The sequence below is a fragment of the Amyelois transitella genome, chromosome 5 (genome assembly GCF_032362555.1).
Source record: "Amyelois transitella isolate CPQ chromosome 5, ilAmyTran1.1, whole genome shotgun sequence".
Lineage (NCBI taxonomy): Eukaryota > Metazoa > Arthropoda > Insecta > Lepidoptera > Pyralidae > Amyelois > Amyelois transitella.
Window position 1 is genome coordinate 12,989,635 of NC_083508.1, and position 16,693 is coordinate 13,006,327.

Genomic DNA, 16,693 nt, shown 5'->3' on the forward strand with positions numbered 1-16,693 from the left:
CCCAATCACATTGCTGCTGTTGAATAGAGAATAGTATGAGATAGGCATAATATATTTTGATTGGATAACCAATAAATATGATTTTTGAGTTTTTGTGTTAAATTGTCTGGAACTTTGCCGTGTGGCTCTCGGAAACCAATAGAAAATTATAGCACAACTCGATCTCTTTCCCATGTACCTATGTCATAAATGGGGACTAAGAGATAGACTTATAAACTTGGGATTCTTCTTTAGGCTAGCAACCTGTCACTATTTGAATCTGAATTCTATCATTAAGTCAAATAGCTGAACGTGGCCTAGCAGTCTTTTAGAGACTTTTAGCTCTGTCTACCTCGCAATATAGACGTGATTATATTATGTATGTACAAACAATTTCCCTCCACGTAACTCTCTTCCCCGATACATACAAATTGGGAATTTTCAAGGTGGCACCACCTTAGGCCATATCTGCCGCTGGGCAGATTGAAGTCAAACTCAGTTATATTTAAAAAAGGGATACTGATCATATGTATCATAGACTAAATGGGACGATCATCAACCAAAGAACATGTTTTTTCTCAAAATCGTTTAAGTACCTGGAGTTTTATATATATGTATATTTAACGTGACGTGTGGTGCCCGGCACCAATACAAAAAAGAATAGGACCACTCCATCTCTTTCCCATGGATGTCGTAAAAGGCGACTAAGGGATAGGCTTACGAACTTGGGATTCTTTTTTAGGCGATGGGCTAGCAACCTTTCGCTAATTGAATCTCAATTCTATTGTTAAGCCAAATAGCTGAACGTGGCCAATCAGTCTTTTCAAGACGAAGATTGTGAATAATTCTACTGAAGTCAATATCCAGCGTTTACTCTGCTTTTTGTTGTGACCTTCATTATGGTTCAAATTAGTTGTGTAAAAACAAGGAAAAGGGGATATCGAACGTTAATCCCTTATATATTATTATGTGTTTGTATATTATTATGATATGCAATGAATGCAGCTGGAGTTCCTGGCACCATGCGACAAGAGCACTCCATTTTTTCAGATTAAGTATTAATTATTTTATTTTCTTTTTTTTTGATTATATTTAATGTTAAGTTTATTTTATTTAGTATGTAATATATATTATGAATTGATTTAATTGACCGACGAAACCCGTGACGAATAGACGTGCTTTATGTACACGCCACCTTTGATATCTATAGATTTTCAAATTAAGCTTCTCTTTACTAACATAATTAAACTTTTCGTGCCAAAGTCAGTCTCGGGGCAGAGCTTTGTGTAATTTACATAACTAATATAGGTAAAAGGTAAACTAATACAATGGAAAGAATCTTTTACAGGATTCTATACTTTTTAGGTATTGATTTGTCTTTGAGATTGTTAATCAGCTATCTGTCTTTACATCACCTACTTTTAAAAATGTATAAAAAGTAAATAGTATTTTGTATCTTTTACTAAATAACTACGCGACCAACACGGCCTTTTCCCCTCGTGTCGTGCCAATTGCATAATTATCTGTGTTTAAACTATTTTAGCCAAATTTTATCATAAACAACGTTTCGCAAAACGTTAAAAACACATGCAAAGTTTACGCTTAATAATGATAAGAACACAAAAGACGGTGAGACCCTAATGGGCCCAAAAAAATTAAAATTGGCTCAATTTTAATGTATCTAGAATCTACACTACAAATATCACAAAATCACCAAAAATCCGTACCTAGAGCAAATTGATTTTGTAAAGCAAAAACTAATTTCAATTTCAACCACATTGCTGAAAGGAATATAACCAACCATTATAACTGCAACTTACAAGTATAGCTTGCATCACTGCATTGACTATAACCTGTCCGTCCACATCACGCAGTCATACCTGCGTTTCACCACGAACCTCACCTTTGCCGTCCATCACTACACATTCTCCATTATCTATATCACTCTCACCACACTTCATCTACCCCATAGCGGGTTTGTTCACAATTTTAACGAGTGTCTATAACTGTTTACTGTTTACAAATAGTGTAGGGCGGCGTTGGGCGGGCGGCGAGCGCAGGGCGGCGACTGCGGGGTCGACGAACGAAGTTGCTAGGCAACGCTGCACTTGCCACAGATTATCGAGTTTACAGAATATATGTATCTCATGTTACGGTTTTTATCTCTTGCGAGAGACAAAGCGAATAGTGTTTGTGATGCGTTTTTTGGAATATCAATTTAATATATCATCACTACATAGTATAAAACAAAGTCGCCCATTTTGTCTGTAGTCCCTTCGTATGCATAAAACTTTAAAACTACGCAACGGATTTTGATGCGGTTTTCACTAATAGAAAGAGTATTTTCTCCGACAGGTTTTTATATATAATTGAAATACATGCCGTGTGGTTCCCGGCACTATTACAAAAAAGAATAGGACCACTCCATCTCTTTCCCATGGATGTCGTAAAAGGCGACTAAGGGATAGGCTTATAAACTTAGGATTCCTCTTTTAGGCGATGGGCTAGCAACCTGTCACTATTTGAATCTCGGTTCTATCATTAAGCCAAATAGCTGAACGTGGCCATTCAGTCTTTTCAAGACTGTTGGCTCTGTCTACCCCGCAAGGGATATAGACGTGATCATATGTATGTATGTATGTATGTTGAAATACATTGAAACTATATTAGCTGAGTTATAGCGATTTATGTCCAAGAAGTCAGAAAAAAAATCTAATTGAAGATTGCATTTGTGCGTGCGCCGCTTATACCGTTGGATACAAGTAAGAACAATGTATAGCAAAAACATTGGTCTTTATTAGTTCTACAAAAAAGTCCGCGATGACATATATCCAGCTTTTTTATTTAAGTCACAAAAACTACTTTTCTGTATTAAAAAAACATTTAATTCGTTGGGTGATGTTTAACTGGTGATATAACCAATAATACATATATCCTTATCAAAATAAGTAAATTCATCATCACGAGCATTTAATTTAGATTATTTTTGCAGTTTACAGTGTGTTATTTAGACATATAGTTTAGGAGATATCACGATATTAGTATTGCAGCACGGTACGGGCCGGCCGCGGCGGCGGGGGCAGCGTCCCTATAAAAACGGTACATAAAAAATAAATAATATTAAAAAGTAGGTACTACGACTTTGATCTATACATATAAGACAAAAAAAATCTGTACATTACTTAAATATTTTTTTCAAAAACTGATAGGGGGGGCGATCAAAGAAGAGTCACAGAAACCAAAAAACATTTTAATATTTTAAACGCGGTTAAGGGAAAGAGAAGTTATTGTGAATTGAAAATTAGTATCCAATATGTGTTGGTGCGTTGACTGTATTTGTCGTAGTAGCGGGATACACGCAAACGAAGTTGCGCGGGTCAGCTAGTATATATATATATATATATTTTAATAATTTACACAGAAATCGCATATCTTTTTTTAATTACTAAAATCTGCGTAAAACTAACAACCTTAGTGATTTTAGCACTCAAGTTTTTAGGATTTAAGGGCTTGATACTCCTAACAGCCTTTACCGAAAAATTGCAAAAGGACGCCTTGGACTTAACTTTTAACATTGCGAGCAACGTAAACCCGCGGTCGGATGTTACCCGAGCCTCAGAGAAGACGACTTCTTACAGGTACAGTTCTCAGGCGAGCTAGCGCGACTTTCGCTGACGGCAGTCGGTCAAGGCTGCCTGTATGACCGCACCTTGCCTTTATGACTTACCCTTCACACGGTCTCTTGATCCGCTGACTCATGTCATCTCAGAAAAATAAGGTTTTCCGTCGCGAAGTACTGTATTGCTGGAAACCTTTTTATGCGTTTGGTGAAAAGAGTTTTTAGTTAAAATTAATTGATATTTCGATTTATAAAAAGAAGAAATTATGTTTGCTAGTTAGTGTAGCTTGAAGTATACTTCGAAATCTTAAATTTGGTCTAGTTATTATTTAAGAACAAAATAATATTACAGCTATATTACCACTACTAATTAATAATGAATAAAAAGAGAAAAGAAACTCGTTATTATTTATATATTGTGAAGTCCCTGTAAATCGTTTACCCACGACAACGTGGCCAGAAGGCTGGTTACATTGCCACGTTTTGTCTAGTCCAATTTTCATATAAATTTCTTAATACATATACTAACACTGTCAAATCCTAAATGTTGCACTTGAAAACTGTCGCTGTGACCGCACAGACAAACAATTACATTTACGGGGTAGACAATGCAATTAGTCCCGAAAACGGCACGATCAGCCGGTTGGCTTTTTATGATTGAATTATTTAGATGTGACTTGGCTTGCTAGCTTTAATCTTAACAAAAATAATTATCATATTAAAAGGTTTAGACAGTTTAATCTCCCTCTACTTATCTAGGCTTTGAAGCCAGAGTCTGGTTTCCGACCTTTATTTATTTCCAGCCATATTCATTTTTGTACGGATCACGCCATCTATTGAATACGAAAAAACTTAAATAGTTCGTTTCACATTTTCATCGTGAATTTTCTCGTCAATAGTTCCGCCGATTGCCGACAGAGAGCGTTACTACAGTCTGGCGTTAAATTAGTAAATGGCAGATAGATGTCGCTAGTAGTAGTACGACACAACCAGTAGGAAGAGATTATTATTATTCAAGTGAAGTGTAAGGTTCTCTACTATCTCAATGACCTTGAGAGCCTAGGATTTCCCACACCCTACCTTACCTACCCCTGTCGTTTATTACAAAGATTTAGCCATCTGTCGGATTTCGCCTGTACTAAGACTTATTTATATCTATATATATAAAACTCTTCCGTTACTGAGTGACTGACTGACAGACAACGCACAGTCGAAACTACTGGTCGTAGACAGCTGAAATTTGGAATGTAGGTTCCTTGGGATATGTAGGGGAGCACTAAGAAAGGATTTTTGGAAATTCAACCCCCAAGGGGGGGAAAAGGGGTAAAAACGTTTCTATGAAAAATCTTATTCCTTGGGTTTATAAACTTGAAACTTGGCATGAACACGTACATAGGCAAGTAAATATGTTTGACATTATAAGTTTTTTCAAACTACCCTCCAATCGTGATTTAGGGGGTGCGATTGGGTGACTGATTTATTAACGCACAGCCGAAACCGCTCGGTATAGGAGTCTGAGATTTTGAACAGAGGTTCCTTTAGTAACATAAGTGAGCACTAAGAAGGGATTTTTGAAATGTCAACCCCCAAGAGGGGGAAACGGGATAAACTGAGCCGGGGCTGCGGGAAAGTTCTAACGAGATACCGTGGCCCCGGAACGCAAAGGGCAACTGAAGGAACGAGGTGGGTTTTAGTCAGTAAAAGTCTGACACTCCCTTCCGTTCCACCCAGAGCGGGAGAGGTCATTTGATGATTTCCCATCCTTAAAAAAAAAAGACTTTGTATGACAACTTTCTACTAATATTATAAAGAGGAACAATCTATGTTTTTATATGTTTGTTTGTTTACACATGTAATCGATAAACTCCGAAACTACTGAATCGATTTCAAACATTCACCATTAGAAAGCTACATCATCCCTGAGTAACACAGGCTATATTTAATTCCAGTTGTAACAAGATTTCAGCCTGTGGAAGAAAAAGCCCTGTCGAGATCATTAAAAAACGCTATATATAACCGAATTACACGTGGGCGAAGCCGCGGGCGGAAAGCTAGTACATACATATGGTCACGTCTATATCCCTTGCGAGGTAGACAGAGTCAATAACTTATTTTATGCTTATAAAAATACTTGAGTTAGGTACGACATCTATTGATAACTTTATAAACCAGGATAGATAAATGTAGACCAGGAGCTAGCGTATATTGTAACTTTTTTTACTTTAAATAAAACAATCTACTGAGAAAACTGTACTGTAGACTCTACCCTTTACCAGGACGTCCTGGTAAAGGGTCAGGTCAAAAGTACCCGAAACCGCCGAGCTTGCATGAAGAGAGTTATGAATGTGGATGAAGCGAAGTAAGTATGCAGAGATCGTAGCAAGTGGAAAGAGGTAGTCTCTGCCTACCCCTCCGGGAAAGAGGCGTGATTTTATGTATGTATGTAAATAAAACAAGAGCGAAAATGTTTCTAGAGCCCCTTTAATGCAGACCGGGGACAGACAGAATTGCATAGTTCATTATTATTAGATCTCATTTCCGATGCTCAGCTGGATATACAAGACGAACCAACAACGCACAAGACTAATAGAGTGTACTAACACCATGTTAACGACGTGACGGTCAGTGTCACAAGATGACTGAGATTCAGAAAATTGTCTTCAACTTCTATCGAGTGGAAGTAGTGTCCGTTCATCCTAACAAATAGTTTCGTCGCAAATCTTCCTGCAGTTTTCACCATCACTAAATGTTTGTGTCAGTCGAAATTTTGTAACTTTCTATTAATCTTGTTTTTGTACAACAAATTAAACAATTTCAAGTTACGCAATTGTTTCAGAATAAAATTTGTTATTTTTTATACTAGTCGTATCGAGAGCTGCGGTAGGGGCGACGAAGAGAGCACCGCGCGGGGTAGGCAGAGCACTCTAGATTAGCCCAATCTGCGTCCGACACGCGCCCGCGATGGGAGATATTATTTAAAAAACATAAATTGTTCCTTTCATACTACTTATTGATCAAAAGATATAGGAAGCAGTAATAATCGTTTAAAGACATAATAAGATAATGAAATGTTATGTGCCCGCGTTGAACGTGACGTCCTATTCAGCTCAAAGATTGAACATTATGAAGCATCGCCCTTCCACTAAAGTAGGTTAAATTACACTAATGACGATGAAAATTAATGAACAGCACATTTATAACTTGCCAGTCTCAGTAGACAGTGAAGAGGATATATTCGTTTCAAAATATTTGTCACTCTGTCAAAGAAGATTGACTGCTTCATCATCACGTCAGTGCTTCCTGCAGCTAAGCTGCGACGCGCTCGAGTGCGCACGCGCAGATCGTTTGCGTCCCTAGCCACGTGGCCGCCGACCCGCACCGATCAATGCTCATTATGATCCATGGGGATGTTTGCAATATAATATGATTCATAAGACTTATACAGGGTGACTACTGTGGGATGAAGCGTCTGAACAGACCTTCAAAACGTGAACCCACCACAAGAGAAAATATAAATGTTTCCTGTTTGCCAAATCAGATTTACGAAAAGCGAAGGTTTTACTGCGCAAAGTAACAGAAAGAAAGTATAATTTGTACATCACTATAATTTCATAACATATAAATATTATATCTAATAATTGGTTTAGTAAATGCCGGGGCGATATTAGTTTAAGTATCTGTAGAATTTGGTGCGGTGGTCAAGGACTACGACCAATTAAAACGAAAAATTACCGCTTAACACCCCTTTATTAAAAAATTTGAAGAATGAAGATATTATTATTTCAGACTAGGTTTTACCCGCGACTTCGTCCGCATTAGGTTTGAACCTCATCCACGGGATTTGCTGATTCCAAGTTCCTGAAATTAAATATTGCTGAGTCACTGCCTTTGTTAATATTTTTGCAAATGTATTTAATAGCGCGTATTGAACTGCAAGCCTCGACGTTTGAATGATGATGATGAGGACAGGTGATGTGAAGCGGACAATGATTGCAGTACCTTATACTACCCAATTATTTTCCGCAGTAAAGTAACTGCCGTTTCGGTTTTCGGTACCACATGGACCATGAATCATACATACATACATATGGTCACGTATATGTCCCTTGCGGGGTAGACAGAGCCAACAGTCTTGAAAAGACTGATCGGTCACGCTCAGCTATTTGGCTTAATGATAGAAACGAGATTCAAATAGTGACAGGTTGCTAGCCTATCGCCTAAAAAAAGAATCCCAAGTTTGTAAGCCTATCCCTTAATGTCTTTTACGACATCCATGGGAAAGAGATGATGAACCAGGAATCATATTTTTGATAATAATGTTATGAAGTGTCTCAAGTGTGACCAGGCACTATTACGATCTGGTATTTCAGCACTTGTCTTATTGGTCAGGTCTTAATTAACTTTCAACCACACTGAAGCGCATAACATCCCCAATAATTTTCCCCTTGGTAGTAACAGTCATCAGCGTTTTATCTTTGAGTCTAGAAACCTTCGCCACAATATCATGTCATCTTTGGTAATTTAGGAGTGAAAGCGATCAGACTCCCCGGAAAATAATTTTTCCCATGGCGTTGTTTTTCCGGGGTCAAAAGTAACTCATGTTCTTTTTTAAGTCTCACACTAGGTATATCTTTACCAAATTTCATTTAAATCTGTTTAGTAGGCCCACCAGTATTGTTCCGTGGAAATGCATCATTTTCCCGCGGTAAAAAGTAGCCTATGTCCTTTCTTGGGTATTAAAATATATCCATACTAAATTACGTGCAAATTGGTTCAGTAGTTTAGGCGTGATTAAGTAACAAACAGATAGAGTTACTTTGGCATTTATAATATTAGTATGGATTAAGATATTATACAAGATGGTTCAGTCTATTATGAGCAAAGAATCTTTGCCTATATTGTATCCGGTCACGTTGCTAAATGCTCAGTTGTGAGAGTGCTCTGTCTAGGCAGACTAGTGTTCTAAACTGCGCTTTAGTGATTTGCCTTCTTAAGAAATGGCCGGAGCACTTTTCTACTCAATTTATTCATCATGACCCGGCGGAGTGCTGTCTGCTGTTAAACAAAACTTTAATTTGGTTTATAAAGTTTGTCTTGAGCATGAACATCTTATAAATATTAAGTTGTTGGCTTATATCACGCCCTTGTCACAATTTTTAAAATGTATACTTAACAGACATTTTCTTCCATAAATTATTACTTAAATTATAAAAGAACACTCGTGTCTCAAAAAACACAAATATCTACGATTGATTCAGTATTATTCAATGTTATAATTAACGCTACCTAACGAGGTATAAATTGACACCTACGTTGCATACTAGGTCACTCCAACCCTTCAATACACCATCGCGCTCCGAGCCGCTCGGTCTTTCAAAATGGTTTTCGGAAGGATTAAAGAAAACTTAAATATCCTTAAGAACAATTCATGCGAGACTCTATTTTTGATAATTAATTACATGCCGACAATTGCAGGATATTCTTTTTTCCAGAACAAGATATCTGGTTCGTATAATCTAGTATTACGATCATTATTTAAGTCACATTAATTAATTCTTCATAAATTACTTACTGAAATAAATCATAATTTTACTATTTCAAAATGAATGACTTCCTATGTTAATTCAATTATAACAAACTAGAGGCCGCCCGCGACTTCGTCCGCATGGAAACCCTATCAATCCCGCGGGAACTCTGGGATAAAAAGTAGCCTATGTGTTATTTTGGGTCTTCAGCTACCAACATACCAAATTTCATGGTAATCGGTTCAGTAGTTTTTGCGTGAAAGAGTAACAAACATCCATACAAACTTTCGCCTTTATAATAGTAGTAGGAGGAAGTAGGATGTACGACGATTACTGTATTTTCGAAATACCGTAACAGTGGAACTGAACATACGCGTCCCACGGAAAACACTTCAGTCGCCTCTGATTACCTTTGAACAAAATCAAGTGTATATTTTTGGAATTTTACTTAAATTGTAATAACACAATATGTTTCAGTGTTGTTTTGGTTTGTGCATATTTCTTTAGCGCTCTATATTTATATTTTGGGAACCATTATGTACAACATGTATTACGCTAAAGGAGTTGCGGATTACATTAACAGTTTCTTCAGCATATCAATTTTATTATTAACTCTTAATGGAGATTGGTGGTCATTAACTAAAAGGTATGTTTGTATTGTTTTTGATCATGGTCTTTATACTTTTGGTTCTGGTGCAAAATAATAAGTCACAATACAAAGTCAATAAAAAAAATTTGTATCGAAATCGCAATTTAGATGACAGATAATGTTTTATGCCGAGTCCCATTGGCGATAGGTTTTTAAACGTTTGTTTATTATCCGTGAGTACACAATAAAGTCACGCGAATCTTGATCAAACGAACCATGAATAGATTATCGATTATTTATTTTTATTTCTCGTTGTAAATTTTAATGAAATTTCTTATTTCAATTTGAGTTCAAAAATATATAGTAGTACAGTCTTTAGTAGAAGTACGATACAGTCTTTTGAATGTCTCTAGGTCGAGCATTCAAGATGCTCTGAGACTTGTAAAGAAGAATGACGACCTGGTGCGACAGTCCGGAAGATTTGCTGACGAGCATGCCGGCATGATGAAGATCATAAAATGGATTATACTGACCTGCTTCACCTTCCATTTCGTTAACGACGTTCTTATTTTTTCAACAGTCAGAGTCATAACTACTACTGAAATTACTATCACTTCTTGCACTGGTAAGTTATTAAGTGTTAGCATACTGTTAGTCAGTGATGTGATTGTCCTTAATTCTTCATTATTTTTATGAATTTTCAAATAACGATCAATCAAATCAATATGGAATTAATTCTGGAAATAATTAATTAGTAGAAAGGACAAAGATGAGCAAACAACAGATAACATTCCGCATATTTCAGGTTTGAGGCCTCTCTCAGGCAGTCCCAACATGGCGATATGCAAATCTATGCTGACGTTCCAAGAGTTGACAGGCATCATCGTGGTGGCCACGTACGACGCCATGGTGATCCTGTTCACCTCGCACTCCACCGCCATGTACGACCTGCTGCGGCTCGACATCGCCAGCATCCGGCAGCTGGAGCCCTCGGACCCTGACGGAGATCTCACGATATCTAAGCGCCTACGAGAGACTATTTATCGCCACACTCTCATTCTAGACACTGTTAGTCTATTACAAACCATGTACAGTCTCCCTATTGGTGTAGACTTCGCAAACTATGCAGTATCTGTCATGCTTTTTTTTGTAGTACCACTAGACATCTGTTTAAAATTTGGTCCTCTTGTAGCTCATAATTTACTTGTTTTCTTCTTATACTGTCTATTAGGACAGAAACTCAATACGGCGGCAGAAAATGTGGAAATGGCTATTTACGATTGTGGTTGGGAGAGGTTCAGTCTCAAACATCGTAAACTGGTATTGTTCATGTTGATACGGTCGCAAAAGCCCGTTATGTTATACGCGGCTAAAGTTGTGCCGATTCGACTTTATACATTTGCTTACACTATGCAGATGATCTACAAATTTGTTGCCATATTTAAATTATAAATGTTTAACTTATAATTGCTTATAATGAGTATTGGCTACCCAGTAAGAGATGAAAGTGGCATTTAAGTATGAAATAATAAAAAATAAGCTTTATACATACGTAAACAAACACAAAACCCTTTTCTTTCCTTAAAACTTCTGCTTCAAATCTTTCATACCTATCTTTTTAATACAGAATCACAGTGGAACTCAATTGAATATTGTTCCTCGAAGTGGAAAGAACAACAAACAACCTTTGGATAAGCCGGCGGCTGGCAACCGATTGCTTTTCAGGCAAAACCCATTGCTATATATACAAGTTTTATTTATCTTACCTTTATTGTTCTTTTTGCGTGAAACTTTTACTCGGGACTTCCTCCTCCTCGTTCTTTATTACAGGATGAGAATTGGTTACGTAGTAGTTTGCAATGGTGGAAAGTGAAAGTACACTATGTGACAGGAAAGAAAAGAGAATACTTGGAACAAGTATCTTCATCCTGGCTTTAGTCCCGGTTGCATCCTCACTACTCTGGAGAGGAGCCCGGGGTATGTCTTTAAGCATGGACCCTGGATTTAGGTTTTAACACGAAGTTGCTCCCATCTGACCTCCGCAACCTATGCAGGTATAACTAACCCGTCTTGGATCCACAATGATTACCTACACATCCAGTTTCCTGAATGTGCAGGTTTCCTCACATAGTTTTCTCTCACCGTCAGAGCATCGGTTAGTATTTAAACGAATGTACATAATTTTCGAAAATAGAGATTCGTACATGGCCGAGATGGGATTTGAACCTGTCTTCTGCGCATCACGCAATTTTAGAGGGCACCTTACCAATCCAACTTTTAAAGTAAGTAGTTACATCAAGTAAAAAGGATGAATTAAAGCAGGATAACTAATTATATCAGGCTAGTGTAAATGGTAATGTCGAACGTATCTTTGTCAAACCGAGAACGTTCTGGGGAAAGGTCAGGTCAAGAGTTAAAGATTGATAAATGTGTACCCCTTATTTATACAAAGAAGAACTATGGAGGGGTCAGGTTTCTCTGCTTTTCATTGTACCGATTAGACCTCTTAAAACAAGGTAAGTCAGACCGAAATAATGTATTATTGAAAGCACCATTATTCGCCATTTTCCTTCCATTAATTGAATTAATAAACAACAGTTAAAACAGAAATCATTTGAAACCGAATGTAAACAGCGTTTTCGGCAAAAATGTTAATGTTAAAATCTCCCCAGGTTTATTTAAAGTCGCCCACGAGTTATCTAAAACGGATTTCTTGCCAATAATATTTATATTGAAACCTGCGCTAGCAACATTTTAGTTGGAAATATCTGGAAATACATAAAAGTTGGGTTCAAGCTACCAGTACACTACGTCGAAGCGGGTTGTTTTGTTTCCTAATGCCCGCAAGCATTTATACTTTTCTTTTCTTTCAGTAGAAAAGGCTCTGCACCAAGTTTCCATTACATTCTCGTGGCAAAACCCCTTTACATCTATTCTGAAGTCAGTTCGCTTGTCTGTGACACCGGAGGTCCCGGGTTCGAATCCCGGCCAGGGCATGATGAGAAAAGAACTTTTTCTGATTGCCCTGGGCCTTGGATGTTTATCTATATAAGTATTTATTATAAAATATAGTATCGTTGAGTTAGTATCTCGTAACACAAGTCTCGAACTTACTTCGAGGCTAACTCAATCTATGTAATTTGTCCCGTATATATTTATTTATTATGATAAACCTACAAAACGATATGTTTTCGTCGTTCTGAAAATCAAACCCGTGACCTCGTAAATCGGTAAGCACTGAATCAGTTTTTTTTTTAAATGAAACCACAAATTTCAGGGCCATTACTACTTTATTTATATCAGTTTTTATTTCGTCGGCAGGAAGCCGGCAATATAAACGGTAGTGTTGAAACCACTTGTTTTGCCGATTTCCTGGCTGTTTTACCAAAATATTTTGACGTAAACATTTGCTGTATTTAGATTTAGTCGGGAACGTTGTGATCGCTCGGTTCTCACCTGCCAGTTTTCTGCTGAATTTGAATGATCCTATCAATTTGACGGTCTGTTTGCTGTTTTGGTGTATCTGTCTGAACTAAATAAATAAATATATACGGGACAAATTACACTGATTGAGTTAGCCTCGAAGTAAGTTCGAGACTTGTGTTACGAGATACTAACTCGACGATACTGTATTTTATAATAAATACTTACCTATATAGATAAACATCCAAGACCCAGGCCAATCAGAAAAAGGTCTTTTCTCATCATGCCCTGTCCGGGATTCGAACCCGGGACCTCTGGTGTCACAGACAAGCGTACTACCGCTGCGCCACAGAGGCCGTCAGAACTGTACTTATCTGGCACTGTTTCTTTGCAAAAGGCAGGTAAAGCAGCATTAAAATCATATCTTTATTAAAATATGACCCCGACAATACGACTTTTTAAGTTAATGGTTAAAACAAAAAATAATTTTCAATATCGATACATCATTGGCCTTGTGATCGTTTAACAAATATACAGTCTCAGTGACATCCTTCTTCATTTCTGAAGTCGTTAAAATTTAATGTAATCTATAGAAGTTTGCCGTGTGGTTCCCGGCACCAATACAAAAAGAATAAGACCACTCCATCTCTTTACCATGGATGTCGTAAAAGGCGACTAAGGGATCGGCTTACAAACTCGGGATTCTTCTTTTAGGTCATGGGCTAGCAATCTCTCACTATTTGAATTTAAATTCTATCATTAAGCCAAACAGCTGAACGTGGCCTATCAGTCTTTTCACGACTGTTGGCTCTGTCTACCCCGCAAGGGATGTAGACGTGATTATATGTATATATGTTTAAATGTAACTTTTCGAATAACTAATGTATTATGCAACATATCCCATGAATTTACCATAGCACGATATTATTGGGACAGCTCATGTAGTCTGTAAATAAACATCTGTAACGTAATCCCGCCGGACGCTAATTGCCGCTAATCACCGCGAACTGTTTGTCTGTTTGTTGCTCCAGTTTCATACACCCACCCACAGCCGATGAGTTGAATACTACAATGAACACTAGACAGACATTTACATTGTGTATTAACTAAAGAACTTTCCTTAGTTTATATGTAAACAAAATGCTTAAATCCCGGTCAGGGCATGATGAGAAAAGAACTTTTTCTGATTGGCCTGGGTCTTGAATGTTTATCTATGGAAGGAATTATTATAAAATATAGTATCGTTGAGTAAGTATATCGTAACACAAGTCTGGAACTTACTTCGAGGCTAACTCAATATGGGTAATTTGTCCTGTATATTTTTATTTATTATTTATTTATGTAACAACAAATGCAACTAAAACTCTACTCTTCGTGTACTAATTTAGAACTTTATATTTACATTAAAACAATTACAAAACATTAAAATACAATCGGGTCTTAAACATACATACATATGGTCACGTCCATATTCCATGCGGGGTAGACAAAGCCAACAGTCTTAAAGAATATCGGGTCTATGTTAACAATTGCTCTTTTACTCATCTTACGATCGTCACTTTTTTATTTTCGTCGTTCTATTTTATTTGTGGCCAGTTAGAAACATAAAAGGTTGCTTGCTCCCAGACAATTGTTGAACATTAGAGACACTAAAACAATTTCCCTGACAAGCGCTACTAATGATAAAGCTGACATGTGCCGTGGGCAGTGATCACAGTAATTCTGTTAAGTCTAGTCTAGCGGCTATATTGGACTTGGAGGAGGCAAATACAGAGAAAATACATCAAATTTTGATAAATTTCTACTGCTTACATAGTTTAATAGTAAAGATGTTTGGTCAACGATCCGAACGACGTGAGTCCTCAATAAATTTTGCTATTATTTCCACACTTTATAAAGAAAGTTTGCGGGTTAGTTTATAAGAAAAATTACGGGATTGGCCGTTGTATTTTATGGCACCTATTGCATTTGTATCATTTAAAATTATAAGCAATACATATATACATACACATGGTTACGTCAATATCCCTTACGGGGTAGACAGAGCCAACAGTCTTGAAAAGACTGAATGGCCCCGTTCTGCTACTTGGCTTAATGATAGAATTGAGATTCGAATAGTGACAGATTGCTAGCCCATCGTCTAAAAAATAACCCCAAGTTTGTAAGCCTATCCCTTAGTCACCTTTTACGACATCCATGGGAAAGAGATGGAGTAGTCCAATTCTTATATGTATTGGTGCCGGGAACCACACGGCACATTTACGATCAAAATTGTATGAAATTTGAATAACTGCAATTTGATTTGATTCAGCGTACTCTCGCCTGTACTCCAGCCTCCACCGCACCTGGCTTCTAAACAGGTTACCTGCTCACTAACAACGTTTATCGGAACTTAGTTATCGCTTCCGGATGTACGTGCTAATATCGGATCGCAAGTTAACCAACCTGTATCACATCCTGTTATCTAAACATGGAATTTTGCTTGGAATCTCGTGAATTCTCTGAGTCTCAGAGTAACAAGTTTAAGTGCATTGGTTTAACGCAGTACTCGTAGAATAATAAAAAATATGACAGTGGGTCCGAAGAACATGCTAATATTTAACTCCATTTACATACATTTTTTTGTTTTTATTTTTTTTGTTTTTTGGACAAATTACACTGATTGAGTTAGCCTCGAAGTAAGATCGAGACTTGTATTACGAGACACATACATTTAGTAACGTCTATATCTCTTGCGGGGTAGATAACGCCAATATTCTCGAATAGAGTAAAAAGCCACGTTCAGAAGTATGGCTTCTAGAAGTATCTCAAGTTTATAAGCCCATCTCTTAGTCGCCTATTTGGAAAGATATGGAATGGTTCTTCTTAAATGACGCAAACCACACCGAACTCCATTTAGGCACATATATTTTGGACAAATTATTAATTTACCTTCGTATAAGATGCGGGCGTTGACTTACGCGCAAAAGTGATGTTCACGTGAGTGAATAATTGAGCGACTCGCTAAGTGAACTCGTCAAATATTCAGCGACTCTGACTTGGCAAATTAGCCGAGTTCCTACAGGCTTTAGGAAGTACCTCATGAGTTCTCATTAACTAAGTATCTTGCCATTTCATTATTAAAATCACTGAGGAAATTGCGTTCTGATGGTATTTATTTAGGCCGGCCGAAATTAAAAGATTTCTTTTCTGTTTTTATAAGGAAATTTAGGTACTTTTTTGACGGCCTCTGTGGCGCAGCGGTAGTGCGCTTGTCTGTGTCACCGGAGGTCCCGGGTTCGAATCCCGGCCAGGGCATGATGAGAAACGAACTTTCTCTGATTGGCCTGGGTCTTGGATGTTTATCTATATATAGTACGTATTTATTATAAAATATAGTATCGTTGAGTTAGTATCTCTTAACACAAGTTTCGAACTTACTTCGAGGCTAACGCAATCTGTAATTTGTCAAAAAAAAAAAAAAAACTTAATTAACATTTGATTATAAAGTTATTCGGAGTTCAATAGCCTGTTTTGCCTCTGATGTGATTAACATATTGTTATTGAACCAAAAGCTAT

At 37.3% G+C, this 16,693-nt stretch overlaps 1 protein-coding gene across 1 annotated transcript; it reads left to right on the forward strand.

Moving 5' to 3' along the window:
* Positions 1 to 8,976: 8,976 nt before the first annotated feature.
* Positions 8,977 to 11,164, forward strand: LOC106139018 (odorant receptor 10a). The gene is made up of 4 exons (XM_013340352.2): positions 8,977 to 9,103; positions 9,601 to 9,769; positions 10,126 to 10,337; positions 10,518 to 11,164. Exons 1-4 carry the CDS (start codon positions 8,977 to 8,979, stop codon positions 11,162 to 11,164), a joined length of 1,155 nt encoding a protein of 384 aa, XP_013195806.2.
* Positions 11,165 to 16,693: the final 5,529 nt, after the last annotated feature.